The following is a 27,853-nucleotide window of genomic DNA, read 5'->3' on the forward strand; positions in this document are numbered from 1 at the left end:
TAGGTGACAAGAATCCTAAGCTTGTGTCTTCTTTATTTAAAAGTTATACCAAGTTCTATGGGATTTCTCACAATAATCCTCACCATCACACAGTCCTATTCACATTCCCTTGGGTGGAAGTATAACCCAATGGGGTACATTTCTGAAGAGAGGGGCATAAGATTAGTTGATAGCAGTGTGTTGTCCAAATGTGACTCTGGGGATGCATAGGGTTCCTAACAGTATTTTTTCATGGACTTTGGCACTTCCATGCTGCCAAAAGAAGAGTGAATCAGGAGGAACAATTCAGGCTTTTATTTAGATTGAAATCATCCCTGTATCAGTTTGAGTTTTTATTTTGAAAAAGTAATTTAAAAAACCCAGAATTAGTGTTCATTTGAGGTTTTCCCTTCTCTTTTTAGCAATCAATTGGGGGGGGGGGGGTTCAGGGTTCCTACCAGAGCAGATCCACCACAGTTGTGAGTGTGCTTTCATTTTTCTTTTTTATTTATAGCAACCCTACGAATTTCATTGGCTTTTCTTAGGTCCCTTCTATATCCCTGGATCTGATCCCAGATTATTTTATTATCCCAGATTATATGGCAATGGAGACTAATATAATCCAGTTCAAAGCAGATAACCTGGGATCAGATCCTGGGATATAAGGACAGTGTAGAAGGGGCATATGTAAGGAATATGCTGGTGTTTTTGCCAGTTCCTTCTTTTGAAATGTATCCAACAGCACTTAGTATTCGTTGATGGTTTCCCATCCAATTAACCAGGGCTGACCATGCTTAGCTTCTAATAGGGTTGCATACAAATAAATAATCTCAAGGCTTTCATGACCAGTATCACTAGGTTGCTATGTTCCAAAGCATTCTCTGGAATGTCCAGAGTGGGAGAAAGAACTCTTGTCTGCTTGGGGCAAGTGAGAATGTTGCAATTGGCCACCTCGATTAACATTCAATGGCCTTGTAGCTTCAAATCCTGACTGATTCCTCCTTGGGAGAATCCACCCACCCTGGACATTCCACAGATACCTAAACCCCACTTGCCTAGTTTCCAATAGACCTCACAATCTCTGAGGATGCCTGCCATAGTGATGGGCGAAACCAGGAGAGAATGCTTCTGGAACATGGCCATACAATTCTGGAAAACTCACAGCAACCCAAATCATCTTAGGATCACATAAACCACTCATGCAAAATCAAGGCTCATTCCCCTACCACCACAATAGAAATGAATCCCTATGACGCCACAGGGCTTTAAAAATAGTGATACACTATATTTCAAAGGAGGAATCTGTTAAAATTACTGCTAAGGTAACTTGAAGGCACATACCTCCCCAGTAATAACTTATATATGTTAGGGATATGGTTAAATTGATCATGTATCACATCTGCCATTAAAATATTCTCAGTTTGTTTTGCGGGGTTGCCTATTTAGATCAGCGTCCTCCATCCTTCAGGAAGGAAGTGAAGACCTGGTTGTGGGACTAAGCCTTTGGACAATGATTCCCAGTGCAATAATGATTTCTCAGTGCAATAATGAATAATGCAACTGACAACCGGAATGGTTCCCGGAATATGATTTTGTATTATGTGATTTTAAGTAATTGTTTTAAGTGTGATATGTTTTAATTATGTGATTATGTGATTTTAAAGTATGTGTTGTTTTATTCTATATATATTCATGGCATCAAATTGTGCCTTTGTTGTGAGCCGCACAAAAGCAGTAAATAAATAAATACATTTGTTATAACTTAGTGACTTTATTTTACCCTGAAAAATACTCTAGCTCCCCTAGGAAGTTTACAGAGGTTTGTATTGCCGAAGGCTTTCATGGCCATAATCACTGGGTTGTTGTGTGTTTTCCTGGCTGTGTGGCCTTGTTCCAGAAGCATTCTCTCCTGACGTTTCCCCCATATCTATGGCAGAGGTTGTGAGGTCTGTTGGAAACTAGGAAATGGGGTTTATATATGTAATGGAATGTCCAGGGTGGGAGAAAGAACTCTTGTCTGATTGAGGTAGGTGTGAATGTCTGAGGATGTATGCCATAGATGCAGGCAAAACGTCAGGAGAAAATGCTTCTGGGACATTCTGCCCAGAAAGCACATAGCAATCTATGTTCAGAGATTTCTTCTTCATTTTAAAGGGAAGGAAAGTATTGTATGTCCCAGAAAGTTTCTTCATGCTTCCCCCCCCCCCCCCATTTTAAATACATCAATTATTATATAATGAGTCAAGTAAAACAGGCTTGGATGTTAGTTTTCCAGAGGAGTGAGTCTGTTGCAGCAAGAACAACTGAAGTCTTGTGGCACCTTCCAGGAGATTTATTTTGGCAGGAGTTGGGTTTTTTTTTCTGGACTACAGCTCACTTTTAACACAAGAAGAATGGCTCTTGGTTTCCAAATGCATGTATCTGCCCACACATGCACAGTTCTGCAAAGTGAGACCAAATGGTCAGGAAATGCTCGGATTTTGTTAAGGAACAAAGGGAGAGTCGAAGGGGGGAGGATGATGAACAACAGCAAGGCCAGAACTACCTTCCATTTATCCACACATTAATAACCTTTGAGGACTTATTTATTCCCAAACGATCTACCTATAAGCATAAAAAAAATCCCCATCCATTTCTGAAGCAGTGTTTTTTTTTTATTATTCCAGCCTTACAACGACGACCATTTTTTCCCATTGACCAAAACCAGATCTCTGCAAACGACCCTCTCTGAGCGAATATTGCCTAAAAACTGAGAAGCTTTATTCCTTTTCTGAAATACCAGAGGCTTGTGAACTCTGCTTGAACCTAAAAAGGAGGCAAAGGGCCATAAATCACATGGACAATGCTCTACTGTTTGGTGGCTCATCTTTTAGATCTTCCCCACCACACACACACACACACACTTTCCCACTTTCCCCTTTTCTTCCTTTTCGTCTCAAAACAAAACCCTTCCACTTTTCCTTTCTTCTTGTTTTTCTGGATGTCGGTTTGATTTTGTATGTTTGCAGGCTACGCAAACGCATATTGTATATACATATATCCTTTAAAGACTAGGCCCCAAATTGTTATTAGCCAGCGTGGGAGGCTGAGTCAAAAGCAGCCGCAAAGTATCCATGTCTGTGTTTCGGATTTCCTTCCTGAGCTACTTAATCACACTAGAGAATGAATCCACTTTAAATCCGGTTTCTGCCTCCTGCAAAATTCTGAGGTTTGTAGTTTAGTGAGGCTGTTAAAGACTCCTCCCTAAACTACAAACCCCAGAATTCTGGAGGAAGCAGAAATCGGATTTTTAAGTGGAATAAACACTGCACTAGAGCATGGATCCACTTTAAATCCGGTTGCTGCCTCCTGCAGATTTCTGGGGTTTGTAGATTAGTGAGGCCCAGAACCTCTCTGTCTGAGTAGTTTAAAGGCCCCTCCCTAAACTACAAACCCCAGAATTCTGCAGGAGGCAGATTTAAAGTGGATTCATTCTCTAGTGCGATGAGGTTAACCTCGCCTGAACCGCTGCGCCACGAGGCAGAGAGTAATGTATCCCTTTGTTTCCCCGTCTCTCTCTTCCCTCTCTAAATACTGAAACAATCTCTAGGAATCAAAGTGACTCTGGAGGAGGGAGGGCTCCAAAATACAGCGTCTTCCTCTTCTCTTTCCTTTCACCACGTGGAGATAAAGGAACAACTACTACTACTACAAAAAAGCAGCCAGAGAAGTTCTGCGAATTGTGTTCGATCCGGATTCTCTCCCCCCCCCCCCCATTTTATATTATATTATTCATATGAAGCCAGTCCTCCGCTAATGCGCCCACTACACTTAATTCTGCCGGGGAATCAATATCTAATATGATACCGAATAAATAAAAGGCAGTCCGAGAGGCCGGAGGAGGGGTTCTTATTAAGCAGCCGGGGTCCTTTCTCACAGCGCATATCAATGCACCTGTCAGGAGGGCCCCGGTGGCAAAATTTATGACTGCGGGCGCGAGGGCAGAAAGCGCTCCGGAGAGGAATGAAAGCCGGGAAGGAGGGGCCGGAGGGGGAGGGGGGAGGAGGAGGAGAAGAAAGGGCCCCGGCCCCACTCGGTGTAAAACAGGCCGCGTGGGAGGGAGGGAGGGATGGAAGGGAGGGCGGCGGCGGCGCGAGAAGGGCCACCGAAAGACCCGCCAGTGGGGTATATAAAGATAGATAGGAAAAGGGCGCCTTTGGACACAGAAGGACAGCAAGCGCAGGGGAAAAGGCAGCACACACACAGAAAGAGAGAGAGAGAGTCAGAGGCAGAGACTTCGGCTGAACGAAGAGGCCTTTCCGAATTGTGGCGAGAGACAGGACTCAGCGGGTTTGAAGAGCTGGACTCGCCGAGAAGGAAGGAAGGAAGGAGGGTGGAGGGAGTGAAGGAAAGAAAAAAGAAAGGGAAGGGGAAAATGGGAGGGAGAAGCAAAGAATGAAGAAAGGAGGGAGAGAAAGAAAGGGAGAACGAAGGAAAGAAACAAAGCAAGGAAAGAAAGCAAGGAGAAATGAGGACGGAGGGAATGAAGGGAAGGATGGAGAAGGAAAGAAAAAAGAAGGAAGGAACGAGAAATGGGAATGAAGGAAAGAAAGAAGAAAGAAAACGAGTAATGGAGAAAGAAGGAAAGAAAGGGAAGGAAAGGGGAGGAGGAAATAACTAAGGAAAAAGGAAGCAGAGAAAGAAAAGGGGAAAAGCGGGAGGGGGAGAAGGATGGAAGGAAAGAGAGAAAGAAGGAAAGAAACAAAGCAAGAAAAAAGGAAAGAAGAGAAAAAGGAAGGGAGGGGGAAGAAGGAAAGGAAGAAGGAAAGGGGAAGAAAGAAAAGGGGAAGGTGGGAAAGAAGGAAAGGAAGAAGGAAAAAAGAAGGAGAGAAATAAGGCAAGAAAAGGAAGGGAGAAAGGGGGAGGGGAGAGAAAGAAGGAAGAAAAGAAGATAGAACAAGGATAGAAACAGACAGCAAGCGCAGGGCCAAAGGCAGCAAAGAGAGAGAGGGGGGAAAAGAAAGCAAGAAAAAGAAGGAAGGAAGGAAGAAAAAAGGGAAGGGAAATGATTAAAGGAAAAAGAAGGAAAGGAGGGAGGAGGGAGTGGGAGAAGCCAGCCTCTGGAAATGAGCTATTCTTTACTTCCTTGGTGAGGACTGGAAGGAAGGGAAGAAGGAGGGAAGGAAGAAAGGAAGGAGACAGGCCAGCTTCTGGAAAGTAGTGATTCTTTTCTTATTGGGAAGAACTGGATGGAAGGAAGGGACGGAGGAAGGAAGGAAGCCTCTGGAAATGAGCGATTATTTTCTTGTTGGGGGAGGGCTGCTTGGAGAGAAATGGGTGATGGATGTAAATAGACCATAACTGCCATATTCCATCACCGCCCTCCTGTATCATTGGGCTGCCGCTGCCGGGTTGGCCGAGGCGGTTGTGTAATTCGGTGTGATGAGTTTGTACGTTTGGAGCCGGCCTTATGAATGGGGTGTCTGCCGTCCCTTTCCCCCTCTCTCCCTCCCTCCCTCTCTCCCTCTCTCCCTCACCTCCCTCTTGGTCAACACTTTGCTTCCAGTAACCCGCAGTTTACAACACAGTTATGATCTGAATAAACGGACTCCAAGGAGCTACTAATCCGGCACTTTAAAAAAGAAAAGCCAAATTGGTTCCAGTGGCTGGCGTTTAAGCACCTACTGTAAACCGCGGTTACCGTTTCTTTCAGCGCTTGATTGGACAGCAGGAGAGGGCCACCGAAAGGAAAGGGACCACGTTTGGTGGGATCTGGCCCGGCCTCGTTTTGGCCCACCATTTGACTCAAAGGCTTTTACTGCTATCCCCCCTTTCAATCATGATCCCCACAAATGACCTGATAGCAATCCAACTTGAGTCCCCAAAAGTCGACCCTTTGTGGCAATAACCTCTCCCCTATATGCACATCAAATATTTTCCAGGGTATATTAACACTTTTTTTTAATCGGCAGCTCTTTGCGTCACAACATATGGCTAAGCCCTTACAGGGATCATCCACTTCCCATTTCCCCCACTCTCGTTTTCGAAAGTCCACGTGTAGAAAAAAAAAACCACGAATGTAGGCATGACATGTTTTTAAAGTGAGGAGGGGACTCACCACAACTGCGTTTTCCCTTGATTTTTATCTGTCGCACTTTCAGTGGGGGTTTCAGCTTCCGTGGGAGAAAGCGGCGAGGTGGACCTGAAACAAAGGGGGAAATCTTAGTAGAAGCCTTTCTCTCTGTTTCTCCTTTCTCCCCCCCACTTATGGACACCAGAAATAAGAGCTGTCCTTTGAAACAACGTCTTTCAGGCACAGATATAGCCTCTCGCCCATTTGCGACATAAAACGGAGAGCCCTCCCGGGGCAAATGTAGGAGGAAGGGCGACATTATTTGACTCCGGAGCCGAAGAGTTCACTTCCTTCCTTCCTTCCTTCCTTCCTTCCTTCCTTCCTTCCTTCCTTCCTTCCTTCCTTCCTTCCTTCCTTCCTTCCTTCCTTCCTTCCTTCCTTCCTTCCTTCCTTCCTTCCTGGCTGAAAAGAAGGTGCTTGAGAGTTAGGAAGGGCTTCACCAAAAACATGAGGGCGACTGGCAGGCTTTGGAAAGTGGCTGCGGGTCTCAGTATGCCAACCCACACACTCGCGTGGGCCCAACCCGCCCTAACATCCAAACACTTCCTTGCTAAGTCGCCCCTCACCTCTTTTCCAGTAACATTTCTCAAGGAAGGCTAGCGATTTGCAGAGCTGTTGGTCACACTTCTGCTTGTGTAATGTGCGTGGGATGGAGACTGGAAGGGAAACAGAGGGTTGTGGAGAGGAGGAACTTTGTAGCCGAAGGGAGATCCCTCAGATCCTTAGGGCAGGAGGGTGAGTTGAGAGTCAAGGCACAAGCCATTTGTTCAAAGGAAAGATGGCAGGATGAACTCCGCCATAACCTGAGGGCCATCCATCCATAATGCATTGGCTGTGCAACTTCGAGGAAAGTCCGGCCAGGGCCCACTGAAGCCATGAAGCGCTTCCTTCCGGCATTTTAAGAGCCATCTACACTGCCATATAAAATCCAGGGTATCTGCTTTGAACTGGATTACACGGCAGTGTAGACTCATATTATTATTATTATTATTATTATTATTATTAAATATAAATTCATAAAATGTAGACTCATATATTATTAATGTTATTATTATTAAAATAAAGACTCATAAAGTGTAGACTCATAAATTATTAATAATAATATTATTGTCGAAGGCTTTCATGGCTGGAATCACTGGGTTGTTGTAGGTTTTTCGGCCTATATGGCCATGTTCTTAGAAGCATTCTCTCCTGACGTTTAGCCTGCTTACCATAGATGCAGGCGAAACGTCAGGAGAGAATGCTTCTAGAACATGGCCATATAGGCCGAAAAACCTACAACAACCCAATATTATTATTATTCAAATTATTATTATTATTATTATTATTATTATTATTATATAATCCAATTCAAAGCAAATAATGTTGATTATCTGATTTGACAATCTGGATTATATGGCAGTGTAGAAGGGGCCTTATATAATGTTGTTCGGAGTGCATTATTTGGCAAAGTTGATCCAGCCTGAGTAGAAGGCAGTGCAGACCGCCTTTGGCTTGCTGTTGCTATCCTAAACAGCACTGAAACTGTGCTTGGCTGGTAGTGGGCCCTTCCACGCAGTCCAGAATATCAAGGCAGAAACATCCCCCAACTGGGTTATCTGGGTCCACACTGCCATATATTCCAGTTCAAAGCAGATAATGTGGGATTGTCTGCCTTGATATTCTGGGCTGTGTGGAAGGGTCCTGACTGTGAGAATAAGGAAGAACACACAGACACAGATCGGTATAGATAAAATACATTCCAGATAAGACCTATTGGGCCCAACGCCCCACACATCCTTCTTTGTACACCTGAATCTGCCAGCTAAGAACTTTTTGGAAGAATGGGGGGAGTGAGGGGGGACTCTTCCCCACAATGAAGCCGAGGCCATTATAAAAAGAGCATATCTCCGAAACCTAAGCCTTTTGCAGTGACCTTTGGCTCGTGCGGCAATAACTCACCACTTAATGAACAACCAGCGGAAGGCCTCTCCAAGAGTTGGCAGCCCAAGCGAGCTCCCGGCTTCCTTCTGGGCTCGCCTTCTCCCTGCTCAGCTGGCCAGGCAGGCAGCAAGCCTTCTTCCCCGCTTCCGAAAGGGCTCGGGGTTGAGGGAGGCGGAAAGGGCTGCTCACTGTCTCAGCCCGGCTCCTCCAAGGCCTGTCCCGACCCCGCGAAACGTGGAATTATTCATTTTTCTGCCTCCCCTTCTTTATAAATTAGTACAGTATGAAGAAGGAAATCGTAAACTGGCGGCCTGGTGGGGTTTTTTTTGGGGGGGGGGGGGCACAATCACACAGAAGCGCCTGAGCGGAAGGACCATTCTTTGCGAAAGCCAGTCATTGTTACCTTGCTCTTGATTAACGGGGTAAGTTTTCATTTTGTGCCTAATTAATTATCGACTTCTTGAATCCCTTTTGCAGCACCAATAAGGCTGCAAAGGGATTCAAGGGAAGGAAATGCTGATGAGGAAAGCGGTTTGTTGTCTTTGGAAAAGAAGGGGAGAGAGGGAGCGAAGCCAAGGCAAAAATTAAATTATCAAAAGGTTCTTGTGGGTTTTTTCGGGCTATATGGCCATGTTCTAGAGGCATTTTCTCCTGACGTTTCGCCTGCATCTATGGCAAGCATCCTCAGAGGTAGTGAGGACCTCACAGAGGTAGTGAGGACCTCTGAGGATGCTTGCATTGATATATATATTCTGTTCGTCGTGGGAGTCCTCACTACCTCTGAGGATGCTTGCATTGATGCAGGCGAAACGTCAGGAGAAAATGCCTCTAGAACATGGCCATATAGCCCGAAAAAACCCACAAGAACCTAGTGATTCCAGCCATGAAAGCCTTCGACAATACATTGAATTATCAAAGTCAAAGGGGAGCAAATATTTCCAAGCAGGGGAAAGGACTAAGAGAGGTAGGAGCTTGATTGGAGAAGGACAGTCATCCAAGTTGGGGGTTTCCTTCTTCACGCTCCTTCACCCACTTCCTGGGGCTCAGAGCCCCACAGAGTCGGACAGGGGCCTATCCTGGAGACCCCACAGAGAGCGAAAAATTCTGGATATTTTCGGTGAAGTTCCACGCCAAGGAGAGAGATTCCTGTCCCGTGGCGAAATGAAATGCCCTTTGCCGTAATTGGATTCAAATGACTAATTTGTCAGCCCCGAAGCTTGGAGCGGGAATGAGTGGGATTGGGGAAGGCAAGAGTCAAGGCAATATAGACCCCTCTCTTTCTGTCCTGCATAGGTGTACTTCTATTTATACATCCCTATAGAAGACAGAGACACAAAGGTGGTCCCGAGAACCTTCCCTCCTCTTGACTCCTCGCCGAAACTTGTAGGGAATTTGCATCTCCACTGAATTGAGTGGGGATTTACTGTGGAGTAAGTAGGACCACTACCATCTGACTAAGGCCCCATCTGCACTGACCATTTAATGTAGTTCGGGGCTAGCTTCAAATTGCCACTAAACTCCTCCAAAAGTGCTCTCAATGTGCAGCAGTGCTTTGTGATGTGTGTAAAATCACCATCCAGATTGTTCAAGGATTCCCTAATCAGCTTCACAGTTAAACCGGTTTGAAACCGCATTGAATGACCAGTGTAAACGGGGCACAAATATTTATTTATTTACCGAACGTGGGTCATATAGCTCCGAGTCTCCTTCGGGCTGAGAAAAGGAGTTTGTAAATATAGTTAATAAATAAATAATTTTATCTATTTATTTACCACAGGTATATGCCGCCCTTCTCACCCCGAAGTGGACTCAGAGCTATATAACCCAGGTTCCGTACTAACCCTCTATATTCAAGTAGCATATTTTAAAGTGGCAAATTTAAAAATAGGGAGGGATTTGAATCTCGCATTGACACGAGTTTCCGATGCCAACCATGCAACTATTGCACCTGATACCTCAATAGTCACCGGCCCAAAATACAGCACGGAATGGGGCTTCCTGATTCAGACTAAAGAGAGCTCGGTGGGACTTGCTTCCTCAAGGTTTAAATTAGGGAGCAAGTCTCACCGAGCTGGGCGAGGCGAAATAAACGAATTCCAAAGAAACATGCAAAGTGTCCAAGGCACGGAAACCCAACGCCCGAATCTGCTGGATTGTCATCCCATTTATTTATGGGAAGGCAATCAGATATATAGGACCCAGCCAAGGTTTGACACATCCATGCAAATACAGTATGACAAACTCCCCTTTTTTTGCCCGGGGGTGGGGTCGAATAATTCAAAGAAGAAGGCAGAGGCAAAGCAGAACAAACCGGCAAAACAGAGGAGGAGAAAGAGGGGAAACGTCTGTTTCCAGAGAGAGTAGCCCCGAAACAATAGGCAGTGACACCATTTCCATTGGGCGTGTTTCCAGCAGGGCTGCGTGGATAGAAACAGTGGGATCAGCCAGGGCAAAAAAAAACAGGAGTTTTGCTATATAATTCAGAAGGGGGGGGGGACCGACAAAAAGTGGCTTTCCCTTAAAATGTGTCTTTCTTCTTTTCAGTGATGAACAGGCTCAATCCCGACAAAACTAATCCACAAAAACCGGCCCAGTTCCCCAAACACAGACTGACATCGAAGGAAAATAAAGGCTGAGACTCCCAGCATAGGAAAGACAAAACAACAGCGTCTTACCCTTTCAGGCAATCTACAAAGGCACATGTTCTTCTCTCCAGGTTCCCCACACATTCACTTCCTCTCTCATTATCACCTGGGGGTTGGAGGGTTTTTTTGAGGGGGAGGGGTGAAGCTAGAGGTGAGACCGAAGAGTCCATCTTTGTTCGCTTACCTGTATCCCTGTTTATCCTAAAACTGTCCTGGTGGTGGGTCCAAAAAGCGTGGGTTTGCAGCTTGGAGGGGATAGCCTTCCTCCTTTGTTCTGGAGACAATACTCTGCTAAACCTGATCTTGTGGTCTTGCACAGTATTTCCATAGACCAGTATTCCCGGTAGGATAAAAGACCAAAGCTGGAGCTCCAATAACAGCGAGCCAACGGGTATCCTGACTTGGCTGGGTTCAGGACTAATAAGGATAACGGTAATAATAGTAATAATAATAATAATAATCTTCTTCTTCAGACCTCAGCCCCTTGGAGGGGGAAGCCCCAGTGTCAGCTATTTAATGGCATGGCTTTTTGGATTGTCAAGAACAAGCTGATGAGGCCACTTAAGCGTCACCATAATTATATATGTGCACACTTCTATATGGGCGAGCAAGAGAGGAAGCCTGCTGTCATAAAGGAAACAAGGGCTGCCTTAAAATGCAAGCATATTTGTTCACGTGATCCTCGAAGAGGAGATGGCTCTGAATGAGGCTGGGGTTGAACTCCGGAAAAGCCTCCCCCAATCTTCTTCCTTCTTTCTTATGGGGCGGCTGTGGGGCCTAGCATGGCTGCAGAGCCAGTCCATGCAAGGTCTCCATCCACAGTCCAGAGCCAAGGCTCAATGGGGCTCTAGCATGCCTTGAAGGTGGTCTCACAGAGCTCAGTTGTCTCTTGGACTACAACTTACATCCATGGAGTCTAAGAGGCTAGAGCTGGCCCCAGTCAATGTGGATTATAATAATCAAAATCTGCGATTTCAACAAATTGGGGGAGGGTTGTCTTACTCTTAATGGGACCCCTCCTCCCGCACAGGGCTCTCCAAAATAATGATATTTGACAGGCGAAATGGGTACTGCATCCGAGATGGAGCCTCCCTTTCGAGCTATTTCGACTGTTTACTATTTTGTAAGGCTGGCTGCCGTCCATTGCGGTCGGTCAGGGAACCATTTGGCTCTTTAGTTAACTGTAGTGGGGAAAATAAGATGGGCCAAGCTGGGTTTGGAAAAGTAAGCAACCTTGTTTCACGCTTGCATCAGACAGTCAAGAGTTCTTTCTCCCGACCTGGAGTTTCCACGGATATATAAACCCCAACAGACCTCACGACCTCTGAGGATGCCTGCCATAGATGCAGGCGAAATGTCAGGAGAGAATGCTTCTGGAACACGGTCAGACAGCCCGGAAAACTCACAGCAACCCAGTGATTCCAGCCATGAAAGCCTTCCACAACACACTCCAAAAGTTGCTTTCTTTGCTCGCCTGAATTCGGGCAAGAGTCGTTGGCTCGAACAATATCAAAAACAAGTCAAATCATTACTATTATTATCTACCCGCCTCTCTCTATGGCTTCAGATCAAAATATTTAAATAACTAGCTAGACATTGCTTCTCACCAATATGCACAATTTAAAGTTATTTATTGCTAGATTATTATTATTATTATTATTATTATTATCATCATTGTTGTTGTTGTTATGATGGCTCTTTTGTCTGAGGTGCCTGGAAAGGATCCCGACTCTGAGAAAACGCCACCGGCCTCAGTCTATAATCTCCGAATAATTCATCGCAATCCACAGAGCTGCATTTATCTAAATAACGCTTATTTCCTCTGACTTTGCAAACCAGTCTTTGTAAAGGTTGAGAAGAAAAGAAAGAACGTGGGGAGTTCTATAAGGGAAGTTCGGCGCTCATGAGAGAGAGGTTCCGATTCCAGGATTTGTCACCTTGACTCGATATTTTTGAAAACGCAAAACCCGAGGAAGAAAGATCCTGCTCTGAGGATGCTTGCCATAGATGCAGGCGAAACGTCAGGAGAGAATGCTTCTAGAACATGGCCACATAGCCCGAAAAACCTACAACAACCCAGTGATTCCAGCCATGAAAGCCCTCGACAATACATTGATCCTGCTCTTTTTTAACCTCAGTCATATGGATAGAGGGAGACTCAACTCCTTTGCCAGGGTAATGCCGAAGGATCGGGTCCCTCTCAACCCCTTCCACCCGTTTTAAAGGGAGCAAAATAGGGAAGCGATGGTCGTAGGATTCTCTGGTCCTTAGCAACTCCTTTGAACCTGTCGGTCAAAGCCTTGGGAAGCAGAAATATATAAAATATGTAATACTAGGGCGCTTGGGAGGGGAGTAAATAGCCACAGATGGCGTTTCTTGCGTGGAGCAAAGTCTGCAAAGCATACGAGCGCTTAAGGGAGAAAGAAGGCTCCCTTCAGAGAGAAAGAAAGGACAAGAAGGGAGATAACAACAACAACAACAACAACGAGAAGGAGAAGGAGGGGAGAATGAGATGAAGAAGGAGAATGAGATGAAGGAGGAGGAGAAGGAGAAGGAAAAGAAGAAGAGGAGGAGGAAGAGGTGGAGGAGAAGGAGGAGGAGAAGGAGAAGAAGGAAAAGAAGAGGAGGAGGTGGTGGAGGTGGAGGTGACTCTCGCTTTCCTGGGGAGGCCACCTATAAATGGTTGCCTTTAAATCAGCCAGCAAGCAAAAGGACCGAACTTCAAATTCAGTAGGAAAAAAAAAAAGCCCAGGGAGCCAAGTGTGAAGCAGAGAAAATGGGGAAGGGGACCTTCAGTTTGGCCTCCGAGAGGGATCTAAGGCTTTCTCCGTCTCAGCATCTGTTCAGAGAGCCATAAAACGGGAAGATTTACAATCCTAGCCAGGCCTCCTTCCCTCTCCTTCTCCCCCTTCCCATACCCCACCCCTCCATCACACATTCACACACACACCCGGATCGACCTCACACCCTTCCAGGAATTACTTACGATGATTTATAACAACAACAAACCCGGCAATTGTCAAACTGATAAAATATTCGGGGTGATACACGAGAATCAGCGTTATCATTAAAGGGATGTTTCCGCCGAGGTCCCGAGTTTGTTTCCTTCCCTTCTCTCTCTTTCTCTCTCTCTTTCTTTTGTAGTTTTGGGTCGAAGGGGGCCAGGAAAAATATAAACAACCCGCGCGCTCCCGTTCTGGAAAGCCCAGCTCTGCATCTCCACCATTCTCTCAAGCCATAAACATTTGTCATCCCCGAAATCCCTGAATTAATGCTTTATTGTTTGAATGTATCATTCCCAGGGCAGGAAACTCTTGCCTCCGCCCTGACACACAACGGAAGTCATAAAAAGAACGACCTGCGCTTGTTTATTTATTTATATATGTATTTACTTTAAGAAAAATATTTTTAAAAACCACTCCGACTCAATAAAGATTGATAGATACCGCGAATCCAGGGATATATTTTTTTATCTATCCACCCGCGAGACATGCCCGTGTATTTGCGAGTTCCTCCTTGATGCAAACACATACATACACAAATACATAGACATTACAAAATCAGGGCAATTCAAAATCCAAGGAGTTTCAAGGTAAGGAAGCAAGAAAGGAGAGAGAATAATATGAAAGGAAGAGCTGGCTCTCTAACTTCCACAGAATGGACCAGATGCCGCCTCCAGTGGGACTGTCCCTTTCTCGCCCCCCAAATGAATTGAGGCACCAAACCCTCCCCATAAATATATCCTAAGGCCACATCTTGGCCACTGCCACGCCTTTGTGCAATGGCACTAAGGCCCCCTCGCCTTAGTGAAGAAGGACCCCAAGAATTCATTAAAGTCCGCCTTGGGTACCAATCCCAGCTCCGTTTTATAGCCTTCTATTATGACGCAAAGAAGAAGAGGAAGAAAAGGGGGAAAATTACGACCCTGGCTTGAAAAGAAGTTCAGGGCCTTTTCTCACCATTGCAGAATGGGCAGCAGATGCCGTGACAGCTAGCATTGTTCCCAGTCAGATATAAACAACCAGTAAATCTTCGCCCCGTTCCCGCACAAGGACAGTTTGGGGCTCAGCCTGCCACCGGGGAACCCAGATGGAGAGGGACCTCCACCCTGTCTCCTCCTAAAGGGGAAACATTGGGGTTCTCCTCCTCCTCGTGCCCCCCCCCCCCACATATGCCTAGAACAGCGTCTGACTCAGGCAAGGTTGCAAACGGGGGGGGGGGGAGAGAAGAGCCCCTAATTTGTCAAGCATTTGACAGCTAAGTTCATTAAGAATAGCGAAATATACAAGGAAAGGAAAGAAATGTGTACATACCAAGCTCCGCTCTTTCTCTTTCTTTCTCTTTCTTTCTTTTTTATGATTGGCAATGTTTGTAGCCCCCTCCCCTCCTCCTCCCCCCCTTTTCGGTGGTCGCCAAAGACTCTAGGTGTGCATAGAAAGAGCCCGCGCCCCTTTGTATATTATATTCTTGGGATCTCTTCAGTGTTCAAGTCTGATAGAGTCCTTTGCTTGGCAGATTAATGACGACTCCGTGTTTCTTAAGGGACGCGCTGAATTAATTATTTCGCCCATCACGTGGTCGGGACTTGGAGAAAAATCTATTCTTATCATCTTCCTTGCACTTTGAGAGGCTGTCTGCTGTGACTCTTCCCTAGCAGGATGGCTGAGGTCTACATGGTTCTATTTAACCCTCTCCTCCTCCACCACCGCCTTCTCCTCCAGCTCCTCTGCTCCTGCTACCACCACCATCACCTCCTCCTCCTCCTCTTCCTCCTCCTCCTCCTCACATACATGTACGCAGACAACCCCCCCCCTCCAAGAGAGAGAAAAAATGGGGAAGGGGAGGTTTGGCTTAGCTAGCAGGGCCTTTGAATGCTATGGGAGGCGTTCCATGAAGAAACCCCTTCCTCTCTCTGATGGTCTTTCCTGGTCGACACTGGGAGGTTTTTGTTGTAGCTTCTTCTCCCTTTCACAGTTAACACCAGCAAAAGACAAGCCGGGTACAGGAGGAGAGATTTAACCCAAAGACCCCGGAAAGCCCTCACCAGGTCCCAAACCTTGATCAGTCCTGATGCTTTGGTGGTGACAATCATTCAGCCCCACACCTCATCTCTTTCTTGTATGTACAGGGAGTGGGGAGAGAGCTGACTTACATACTATGGATGTAATTCCTGCTATCCCTCAGGCACCTATTCGCTTTGGGAGTCCACCAGCCTTGGCTGCTCTTCAAGAGAAGGCAAGCCAACCACACGTGGAAAGCCGGGAGGGAGAGTGTCAACACAGCTGGGATAAAAATAGCGCGATCGACCCGGTGGAAAGAAATGTTTGATTGCTGCCAGGGATGCTTTATGTCGGAAGGAAGAAGGCGTCACCCTCATTGAAAAGTCTACAGGAACTTACCCAGTCCTCGTTGCCTTTGCAAATTGATGCCCAGGGAGATAAAGGAGGAGGACAGAGAAGTCTGCCAGCCTACATTCTCTCCTCTTAAGGGCCTATGGCAGCAAAAGGTGGGTAGGAAGTAAATTGAACCCTTCAGGTGTGTAGCTAAGGGGTGGGGGAAATGAGGACATGGACAACCATAAGGAATATGTCCCCCAAGTGTTGCTTCAGCCACCAACTCTCCAGCATTGAAACTAAAGCTTCAGCTGAACGTTTAGAAGGAGAAACAAGAAGACTTCACACAAGAAATATAGGAATTCTAGGTCAGAACGTTTTCAGAGTCTTCCTCTTTGCAATGCTAGAAATCTAGAGACTGAAGGAATCAATTGACAGACAGACTTCTAATTGGGATCAATGCTCTCATGTTGTTTCCCTCTCCATCCGCCTCTGGCCATAATGTATTGTTAGGTCTTTTCAGAGCTTGGTAGAAATTTACCAATGACTTCTAAGTGGTCATAACAGCAACAGCAGAAAGAATCCCCACCCTTTCAGTACCTAATCCTAAAATTCAGCTGGTGAAATCTCTCAGGATAGGACAGAACAAAGGCTGTGACCTCTTGCTCTGGTCAGTAGTCCTCAAAATGCTTATGAGTTAGAGCCCCTTCTACACTGCCATATAAAGTCCAGATATCCACTTTGAACTGGATTATATGGCAGTGCAGACTCATATAATCCAGTTCAAAGCAGATAATGTGGATTATCTGATATGATAATCTGAATTATATAGAAGTGTAGAAGGAGCCTACACTTTATCTGTTTTTCTTTGTATCCCTCACCTCTGAATGGAATCTGGGATTCTTTTAAGAAAAATGATCTGGTCCAGAGGTTTCAGAATATGGATTCCCAACCTATTGGTTCTTGAACATACACTAACAGCTGGACACAAAAGTCATTCAGTTTGAAGGAAGTCTAAATGGTTCCAACTGGCCTCACTTTCTTTCAGTGATCTTTCACCATCACCAACTGGGTCCAGACTTGCCATATCAAGAGGAATCCCATGAAAATCAATACCCTGTTAAATCTGCATGTAAACCAGTGGTTCCTAAACTTTGGGCCTCTGGGTGTTTTGGACTTCAGCTCCCACAATTCCTAACACCTGGTAAACAGGCTGGGATTTCAGGGAGTTGAAGTCTAAAACACTTGGAGGCCCAAAGATTTGGGATCCACTGATCTAGACCAAGTCTAACAACTGCATCTTCACTCATAAGGTCATTGGCTGCAATGGCTCCACACTTTTTTACTCTGATTGTGGCTCCTGAGTTTCAGCACAGCCTTGGATAGCAACCTAGGGGCAGCTACTTTGAAATAGCTCCATTCCTCACTTCTGGGTGAGTACAGCACAGACAAAAGATGGAACCCAACTCCAACAAAACTGGTTATAGCTCTGGTATAGATTTCACTGATTTCTCAATGGCTTATAGGCTGAACCAGCTTCTCAAAATCTGGTCTTCTAAATATTTTAGACTTCCTCTCCCAAAATTCAAAATTCAGAGCTTTTTGTGAATTGAAGCCCAAAATACCAGTAGAGCCAAATTTATAGAAACCTGAATGCAAATTTCATTAGTGGACGTTACTTCAGAGTAGATATTCCAAGAACAGCTGCCCTTGGCTGATGTCTAGATTTAGAGCATGCATCCTCCCAAGCAAGTTCCACTTAATTCAATGAGACCTGAATAAAGGTATTAATGACAATGACTTTTTTAAGGGACTCTTTAAAACTGGAGCAGTTTTCTCACAAGTTGAGAAAGATAAAGTTTTCATGCTCGCCCACCCATCCCCATTCTTTTTTTAAATGGGAGATGGGGACTCTGGGGTATGTTTATGAATGTGCATCAATATTAATTAAACTTTTAATATAACATGATAGCTGGTGAACAGTGAAGTGTAGCCATGGGTAATGCAGAATCACATTTTAATCTAAATCCTATTGATTAATCCCAATTAATCATTGAATCAAGTAGGTAAGTCCAATTGGTTCTATCTTATCCCAGGTTTTCTGTTTATCCCAGATGATCTGGCAGCGTGGACCCATATAATCCAGTTTAAAGCAGAAAACCTGGGAACAGATCCTGGGATATAGGGCCTGTCTGGAAGGACCCTGAATCTACTGTAGTTGGAACTAACCAAGAGGAGTCACTTCCTTGTCTCAGGAGGCTGCAAAGCATGCCACCAATATTCAACATCAGTCTCCCAGTGAGTGGCCTCCTTATCAGGCATACGAGGCTACTTCACAGAAGATATCCATGGTGCTAGGTCTATTTTAGGTAAGCTACCTCCCATCTGCAGCCTGAACTCTGGCCTATTTAAAAGATGTTTGGTAATAACTATTGTAGTGAAGTACTGTGGCCCTATGTGTAAATGTCTGGTTGATGTTAGATCCAAATACACAGAGGGAGGGAGGGAGGGAGGGAGAAAGAAGTGAGGCATTTGGTGACTAATTGCATGACATCCTGGCCTTCTGCAGTTTGGCCCTGATCCAATAAGTACATCAATTGCACCCAGGCAAACTGAAACCAGTGGTGTGACTGTTGTTATTGCTGCTGCCTTGTTTTGTTTTGTTTTGTCTTTTGCTTTAATCTGGATTGAGTGTAGCCCACACATTAAAGCAGTTTGCTATGAAAAATTCAAAGATGGCCAAAAAAGTGAACACAGCCTCCCATCTTACAAACACAGGCTTATGGAATTAGTTACAAATTTCTTTGGAACTGGGCCATAAATTGGAAAGCAAGTCCAACTAAAAGAAGTGGAGTACTGCCAAGCACAGTAATACATTGAAAGGGAAAGTTTAAGACAGACAGCAACTGATAAAATAATATTAATGGGTCACTGAAAGTCATAGGTAAAGAAAGTGGTGTAATAAAAAGCATATTTTAATATATTTACATTACTTAATACAGCCCACTGACCATTTCCTTATCCCACTTTAATGAAATCCACCCTGGATAGTATGCTGAAGGGTGTTATAGAAGTTACATTTTAAACACATACATTTTGATTTGGCTGGTGTTTACTTAGGAGTGAATTCTGCCAGGGAATTAGTGCAATAAGTCCCACTAAATGTCCCCCTGTGGACATGATTCTTAATTCTATTTATGGTGCAACATTGGGCATGTTTACTTGATAGACACTGAACCAGGGATGAAAGAAATGTACTCTGACCAAATATAAGCTGATCTGAAACATGAAGGTGCAATTATATGCATTTTAAAAGAAGGAAGTTCATATATTGTCTAAGACTTTCATGGCTGGTATCTCTGGGTTGTTGTAGATTTTTTCAGGCTATATGGCCATGTTCCAGAAGCATTCTTTCCTGACGTTTCACCTGCATCTATGGCAAGCATCCTCAGAGGTTGTGAGGTCACAACCTCTGAGGATGCTTGCCACAGATGCAGGCAAAATGTCAGGAGAGAATGCTTCTAGAATATGGCCATATAGCCCGAAAAACCTACAACAACCCAGAAGTTCATATAGTTTTGTGGACTCAACTTAAACGTCTTTAGAAGTAGGATGTGAAGCTGCAGTTCACTACATAATTATATGGCAATGGGTCACCTGGAAAGCAGTAAGAGGTAAATAGAAACCTAGATCTTCTGCATACTCATTCAGGAATAGGCTAGAAAAAGCATCACCTCCCTGAATAATACATTATTTTTATAAGAAGACCAATATTTCATATGCTTTTTGGTAGGTCCCCGCAATACTCTGCTTCAATCAAAAGAGATTCTTCATTTTATGTTTTTCACTGAGTCAAGGACATGTGTGTGTAGGCAAAACTTAAGACCCAAACCATTTGTATAAATAGTTCTTTAATCAGAGGCAGCAAAAATGGACGAAACAAAATCATTGGCAAAGTCTAGAAAACATCTCAGGTAACAACAGACAATGACAGTTGCACAATGCAGGTTTGACCACAAAGGTCAAGGGAGCATACAAGGTTGGATCTGTAATGAGGAAGGTATTCCAGCCCCCCTCCCTGCTTTGTAGCAGGGCAGTTACAGCTAAATTAAGAACCATCACTGCTACCACCATCATCCTTGAAAGAGAAGGGAGTGTGGGGCTTGTTCGGTTCATTTCTGACCAAATGTTCCCATCTCCAGCCCCATCAAATAAGAAATCCTTTGATACCTTGCCACTTCCATCATTCTCTTTCAAGGGGTGACTCAACATAAATGCAACCAGTATACCAGGATTTAAGACACCCCCCTTCCCACCCACTCACTCTCCCCAAACCCTGTTCAAAGGAGACTCCTCCCCTCCAACAAGACTTTAAGAGTTTGAACCAAACATTTGTCCAAGAGGACATTAACATTACAAAAGGACTTTGGGCCAGTTCTGTTGTCTTCACACATTCTGGATTCATGTCCTTTAAGTGGGGAGCCATGAATTACAACCCTGAAGTCAAATGTATGCCATTGGCAGGCCCATTCAAAGGCATGTTTACTCGGAAGTAAGTGACACTGGGTTCAAGAGGGGGGTGATGTCCTTCTAAGCATACTTGTAACCTCCCAGCTCTCTGATCCAACCTTAAGCTACCATCTTCTCCCATTTGTTGCTGTTGTCACAGTGTGTGTTCCAACTTATGGGGAACTTAAGGCTAACCCATCTTGTAAAGATTTATTCAGATGGGGTTTAGCTGTCTCTTTATCTGAGGATGAGAGAGTGTGATGTGCCCAAGGTCACCCACTGGGTTTCCTGGTGATAGGGGCTTTTGAACCCTAGTCTCCAGAGTTGTAGTCCAATACTCAAACCACCACAACTGTGCTGATTCATTTCCACATTTTCTGTGGTGTGCTAACTATTAAAATTAAACTGGATCTTCACTGCCATATAATGCAGTTTCAGAATGCAGATTAACTACTTTGAAGTACACTCATATAATCCAGTGTAATGCAATTAATCTGCGTTATGGACCTGCATAATATGGTATAGTACAGGCATGAGCAAACTTTGGCCCTCCAGGTGTTTTGGACTTCGACTCCCACAATTCCTAATGGCTGTTTGGAATTGTGTGATTTGAAGTCCAAAATACCTGGAGGGTCTAAGTTTGTTCATGCCTGGTATAGAAGATCCAGCCCTAGAGGATTTTGACTGAACAAATACACATTAGGATTGGGTTGCTGTGGGTTTTTCGGACTGTAGTTACCAATATACCTCACAACCTCTATGGGTGCCTGCCATAGATGTGGACGAAACGTCAGGAGAGAATGCTTCTGGAACATGGCTATACACCCCGGAAAACTCACAGCAACCCAGTGATTCTGGCCTTCAACAAACACATTAGGATTATTAGAGGGCAGCTCTGTTGAAGCCATGACTTCCTATTAGGAAGGTTTATATGGCAAAAATGCAACATACAGACACACACACTCCTCTCCTTTGTTTGATCATCTCCCTAGCCATTTTCTGTGATATTAAGGATTGGGTTGCTGTAAGTTTTTTGGACTGTATGGCCATGTTCGAGAAGCATTCTTTCTTGACGTTTCACCCACATCTATGACAGGCATCCTCAGAGGTTGAGGGGTTTTTCGGACTATATGGCCATGTTCCAGAGGCATTCTTTCCTGACATTTCGCCTGCATCTATGTCAGGCATCCTCAGCAACCCAGTGATTCTGACCATGAAAGCCTTTGACAATATAATAAGGATTATTATCACTCTATGGAGTGATAATAATCTCTTCTTCTTCCTCCTCCTTCCTCCAACTGGCCATCGAAGTGCGAAGCAATGCCCCATTGAACTCAGGACTACTTGTGAACCTAGTGGGACAAGACCAGACATTTACTGGCTTCTTCCCTTAAGGACTGGCCTCTGAACCAGGCTACTAGTGAGGACTGGGCTGTGGAAGGGAAGCCGGGGCTCCTGGCCAAGGCCCGAGGGCTTCCTGTCCAAAACCACACGTGCAGCCAAGTGGGATGCCAATGACTGGAGGCCCAGGCCTTAAGTCAACAATGGCCGCCTTCCTCCTCCCCCTGCCTAAACTAAACGAATCCCAAAGCTTCTGTTGAGACGAGGATCTGGGAAGGAGCAAAGGGAAATGTGAGCCTTGAGAAAGAGGGGGATGTGAGCGGCGGGGGGGGGGGGGGCGAGCTTAGGATTGTAGCCTCAAGAACTGGAGGCCCTGCGTTTCTTTTACAAAAAAAAGAGGCAGGGGGACTCTTCTAGGTCCAAGAGGTTAAGGGTTTAGAGGTCATTCCTCCCGGGCTGAAATGCGGGCGAACGGAATAGAAAAACGTGTCCTCTGGATGAACCTGTTTCTCCAATTTAGCCGAACTTCAGTGGAAAAGAAGTGGGAGAGGGAGAGGGAATGAAGCTTTTCAGCCTCTCGACGTGAAGGCGTCAAGGAAGAAGACGCCTTCACTCTGGATGAACCCGGGCGAATATTTTTTTTGTCCTGTAGACAATGACGCGAATCAGGCAGGAATATCCATCTTTCTATATCAGGATGGGCAGATATTCAGGGGCCTGAGAAGTGGGGCTCTTGGTTCCCAAGGGGGAAAGAGAGGCAGAACAAAGAAGGGGGCCTGGGACCAGGCACAAAGAGCCTCGTGGCTCTCCAGGGTCCCGATCCCAGAGAGCCTTGCAAGCCTTCTCTCCTGGTCGCCCAAAAGAAGCACGCTCAGTCCAGGGGCAAAAGAAAGGTTTCCCACTCCCCGTGGGATGGGTTCCAGGAAATTGAAATATATTACGGGGCAGAGAGAGCTCTGCTAGCCAGGAGACCAATCCCGCCATTCAAGACAATCTAGTTAAGACCTCATGAAGGCGATGATAAGATATAAACTGCGAGAGGGATCTCAGCTAGGGTATAGCAGAGACAAATCTCACTTCTTCTCCCTCTCTCTCTCTCTCTATTTCTAGTCATACTTTTTGTGAAAACATCCCATTGCTATGAGGCAGAGATCCTCCAGTCTGAGAAATTCCAAAAAATTCCTTCAAAATGCAATCAGCATGGATATTATGCGCCCTTCTACACAGCCCTATATCCCAGAATATCAAGGCAGAAAATCCCATATTATCTGAGTGTGAACTCAGATAACCCAGTTCAAAGCAGATATTGTGGAATTTTCTGCCTTGATATTCTGGGATATCTGAAAAGGTTCCCAGAATATCAAGGCAGAAAATCCCACAATATCTGCTTTGAACTGGGTTATCTCAGTCCACACTGCCATATATCCCAGTTCAAAGCAGATAATGCGTGGATTTTATTCAACTGTGTGGAAGGGACCTTACTTCCGAGTAAACCTACCTAAGCATGTCTTGGAAATGTAAGAGGGGGAGGTGGGCTGAATGATAATATATACTAGTCTAATCTATATGAGTCGTCTCCCCTATCCCTATGGATGCGGCTTAGGTGTGCTGCTTTCCTGCCTCCGAAGTGTATATGAAAGGAGCTGCCTTTCCAATCTCTTTTATGTCCTAACATTATTGAGTTACATTCTCTACATCCAAACCATTTTTCCTTTAAAATAATCCAAACCAAAACATAACGGTTTGGAAAACAGAGATGGATGCTGAAATAGTTCATCCCGATCTGGTCTTTCACTTGAAATGCCCTTCAAATATATCCAAATTTTCCCCCTTTGGCTTTTAATCAAAGAAATCAAGGATCTTTCCATCCAAATCAATAGTTTTCGTTTCCTTTTTCGACTAAATCAGCACATTTTGAATCCAGATATGATAAAGGAAAGCACATCATATCACCTCGCTGAGTACAAAAACCATATCCTCTGGTGTCACAAAATCCTTGTAATATTCGCTGTTTTTGTTTCTCTCTCTCTTTTGTTTTGTTTGTTTACAATCTGTTTTCATATTTGCCCACCCTTTCCCCACTGGCTCCAAATACAAGATATGAACGGAAAGGAAAAGATGTTGAGTCCATTTAATTTCAAAAGGATATCAGATTTCCCCCTCATCTCTAACTCCTAAAAAAGAACGCATTTTTGCTATGTACAGAAGATGCCCAAAACGAGGAATTGGAAGGGAAGAGGGACCATTATTATTTGATTAAACTGTTTACATATCAAATCAGAGCCAGCCTTGTAGGAGGGGGGAGGGAGAAAACTCGATTTTTACCCTCTTTGGGGGGTTTATTTTGGTTTTGGTTTCTAACGTTCCCCCAACAAACAAACAAATAAATAAATATACTAACACAATTTTTAAAAAACACAATTAAAACAACCCGTTTCATTTCCTTTTTTAAAAAATTCTGAAAAGTCAGAGGAAGGGGAGGGGACCCTTCGGCGTTTTTCGTCAATCATTCCCAAAGATTTCGCTTTGGGACTTATCAAAAAAAGGACAAACCCCCGAAGAGTATCTGGAAGTGGGGCCAAAACCAGAGAAAAATAGGTACATAATAACCACCCCAAGCTTCCACTTGTAGATTGCAGCTGCAACACCAGCAAGAGCAACACCAGCAAGAGTTTGTTGTGTGTCTGTCCACTGAGTTTTATTTAAAAATAATTCTCTTTTATAGCTATATAGATATATTTATATCACTTTCTCACCACCTGGATGCAGTTTGTTGGTTGCTTTGATTGGTTGTCCGTTCCTGCTGTTGAGCAAGATGCCTAGGAAGGAAGGAAGGAGGGAAGGAGGGAAGGAAGGAAGGAAGGAAGACGACAACCCCCCTTGGGTTGGTCTCCAGTACCTTAACGCCGGGTGAGGACCCTTCGGGAGTTGTGGTCCCGGTGTGGACGCAGCTCGAGAGGAGCCCACGAGGGAAGAGGGTCCTTCCCCTCGATCCTTGCCGCCTGAGTCCCCTCGTGCCTGTCCCCTTTAGATCCGAACCGAGGAAGCGGACCCCAGGGCCTTACAAAGTCGTCAAGTCCACCTGACGGTCCTTGGACACGGTCTGTAGGTGTTGGCCAGGGACCGAGGTTGGAGCCGAGGAGGAGGAGGAAGAAGAAGAGCGGCCCTTGGTGTTAGGGAGCTTGTGGTCCTTCTTCCACTTCATGCGCCGGTTCTGGAACCAGATCTTGATCTGCCGCTCGGAGAGGCACAAGGTGTGGGCGATCTCGATCCGGCGGCGCCTGGTCAGGTACCGGTTGAAGTGGAACTCCTTCTCCAGCTCCAGCACCTGCTGCCGCGTGTAGGCGGTCCGGGAGCGCTTCGGTTCTCCTCCGGTGTAATTCGGATTCACTGCGCCGAGGGGGGGGGGAGAGGAGGGGGGAGATAAAACATTACAACCTTCATCACCAGCCTTCCCCCCACCCAACCCACCCCAGAAAGGAGGGCTGGCTGGATCTACACTGCTTTATAGGGTCGGTGTAGAACCATGTAGATGCAGTCGAACTGCATTATTATATAATACAATATAGATTATAAATAAAATATGATATATATTATATAATGCAGCCATATATATGTGTGTGTGTGTGTGTATATATAATGAAATAAAAATCAAATAAATACTAATATGATATAGTGTATATAATATGATATATGATAGTATTGTATAATATTATAATATATATTATTTTATTATATATTATATATATTATATAATGCAGCCTATACAATATAATATAATATAATATACTAAAATTAAAAAATAATATATAACATATATAATATAAATACTAATATACTAATATAATATACTAATACAATATGATATATTATTTTTATTATATATAATATCATATCATATTATATCACACTATATCATACTATATTGGTATTTATATTATATTATATTATATTATATTATATTATATTATATTATATTATGTATAAGGTATTTTCAACTGCATCTTCTGGTTCTGCACTGACCATCTAATCCAGTTCGAACTGCATTAGATGGTAGTGCAGATCCAGCCAAAGCTTCACTCTCCCAATGAGCCCCACTTCCCACTCTGTAAACACCACTGCTAAGAACAGATGGGCACCGTGTATGTATCCCTTTCTCCTCCCTCCTTCTTTCCTAGGGGTGAGTCTCTTCAAAAAACATCCCCAGCATCTTTCTTTGGGAGACACTGGAGCGAGCCCCCAGCCTGCATCCCTCTGAAGCATCATCTCTCCTTTCTGCTCCAAGCCACATGGCCGTGGGGCCTGTGTCCTCGGCCACAGACCCTGAGGAGCTCCCTGGGCTTCACCCCGTCTTCCGGCGGGGATCTCGGAGGGGTGGGCGAGGGACAGAGTGGGGAGAGGGATAGCGGGAAGCGATGCTTACCCGAGTTCACGTGGACTTTCTTCATCCAGGGATAAACCACCGCGGGCTGCTTCAGGGCCGCCGGGGACCCGTTGGGGGGGCTTTTGAGGCCGGGCTGCTGCTGCTGCTGCTGCCCGCAGGGCCTGGCAGGCTCCGAGAAGGGCCCCTGCGGCCGGGGCTGCTCCTGCCCGTGACCCCGAGGTGGAGGCGGAGGAGGAGGAGGGGGTCCCCCGGCCGGTCCCGGGGCATCTCCGCTGCACCCGAAGGGCTGCTCTCCGTAGTTGGGCCGCGGGTAGATGCCCTGGTGCTGGAAGGCCGGCGGGCCCGGCGGCGGGGCTGCCGAGTAGTAGTCCGAGGCGCCCTGCTCGCCCAGGTAGCTGCTCTGCAAGTACTCCTCGCAGGGCGGGAATTTGGGGTCCACGTACTTCGAGTTCACCATGTACGAACTCATGGCCATTAATTTCGGGGAGGTGGAAAATACTAATTTTTTTCTCCCTCTCGTGTTGTCTTTTTTTTTCTCCCCCCTTCCCCACAAAGCCCTCCTACTTGCTGTCAACTGAATAAAGTTGGCCGCCCACGTGACCCGCGCAGCCAATGGCGAGGCGGGGAGGGTGATCACCGGATTTCGTGTGTGTACCTCATAATTTCCACAAATTTCTCTAAATAATATAAGGGGGGAAGAGGGGGGAGGACACCCGTGTGCGGTCATGCGTGGTGCCTCCCCGAAGAAGAAGAAGAGGTAGCAATGCTCCCAACCGCGAATGGCCGGCTCCTTGGGACAACTCCCACAGCCCCATCCGCCCTCCAGCCCCCCAAGCCAAGCCAAGCCCCCACCCCAGGTAAATCAACGCCTATTGTCTCCATTGACTTTGCTAACCTCTGGTGCCTTGTAGTTTCAATGGTGACTATATTTCGGGCCAAGGGAAGCCAACGCCGTGAAGACAGAGGAATGGAGCAAGCATGAACTCTCGGGGCAAGGAGAGGGGACCAGGACGACGACGAGGAGGAGGAGGAGGCGACCTCAAGCAAGAGGGGGGCGCGAGGTACAATGGATCTGCCTTGCCTTTGTTTGGTCGGGGTCAACCAAAAGTTACCCAGGATCTCGCTGGGCAGAATAAAAAATAATCAGGCAATGAGTAACTAGGGTGGATTTTTACCCGGGAATGAGGACAACAAAGATCTTGTTTCAAAACAACTAACCCTACCGTTCAGATGGCAAGGAGCTGTCCGGAGAATTATGAAGTTCAACTATTATCTCATATATATATATATAGAGAGAGAGAGAGAGAGAGAAGAGGAGAGAGAAGAGGGAGAGAGATCATATATATATATATTCTCTCTCTATATATATATATATGTATGTATATATATATAGAGAGAGAGAGAATATATATATATATATATAGAGAGAGAGAGAGAGAGAGAGTATATATTACACACACACACACACGTGTATAGTGGGTTATTGTGAGTTTTCAGGGCTGTATGGCCATATTCCAGAAGCATTCTCTCCTGACGTTTAGCCTGCATCTATCTATGCCAGGCACCTTCACAATCTTGTTTCATACTTGCCTCAAACAGTCAAGAGTTCTTTCTCCCAACCTAGACT

At 45.3% G+C, this 27,853-nt stretch overlaps 2 protein-coding genes across 3 annotated transcripts in view; both read right to left on the reverse strand.

Moving 5' to 3' along the window:
• The window catches only part of HOXD3 (homeobox D3), a 120,267-nt gene that overhangs the window by 12,847 nt on the left and 79,567 nt on the right, over nt 1-27,853 (reverse strand). Inside the window, exons 1-2 of one of the 2 annotated variants that reach the window (XM_067471373.1) lie at nt 14,973-15,408; nt 6,077-6,160 (exon numbers count right to left, since the gene is read on the reverse strand). The gene's annotated coding sequence lies outside the window, so the exon portion shown is untranslated. Of the gene's footprint in view, nt 1-6,076; nt 6,161-14,972; nt 15,409-27,853 lie in introns of those variants that run through there. The other variant, XM_060779537.2, reaches the window with a different exon arrangement.
• Nucleotides 19,887-27,572, reverse strand: HOXD4 (homeobox D4). Its single transcript, XM_060779530.2, has 2 exons — nt 26,266-27,572; nt 19,887-25,232 (listed from the first exon to the last, which is right to left on the reverse strand). Exons 1-2 carry the CDS (start codon nt 26,951-26,953, stop codon nt 24,904-24,906), a joined length of 1,017 nt encoding a protein of 338 aa, XP_060635513.2. The 5' UTR covers nt 26,954-27,572; the 3' UTR covers nt 19,887-24,903.

This window comes from Anolis sagrei, chromosome 1 (genome assembly GCF_037176765.1).
Source record: "Anolis sagrei isolate rAnoSag1 chromosome 1, rAnoSag1.mat, whole genome shotgun sequence".
Lineage (NCBI taxonomy): Eukaryota > Metazoa > Chordata > Lepidosauria > Squamata > Dactyloidae > Anolis > Anolis sagrei.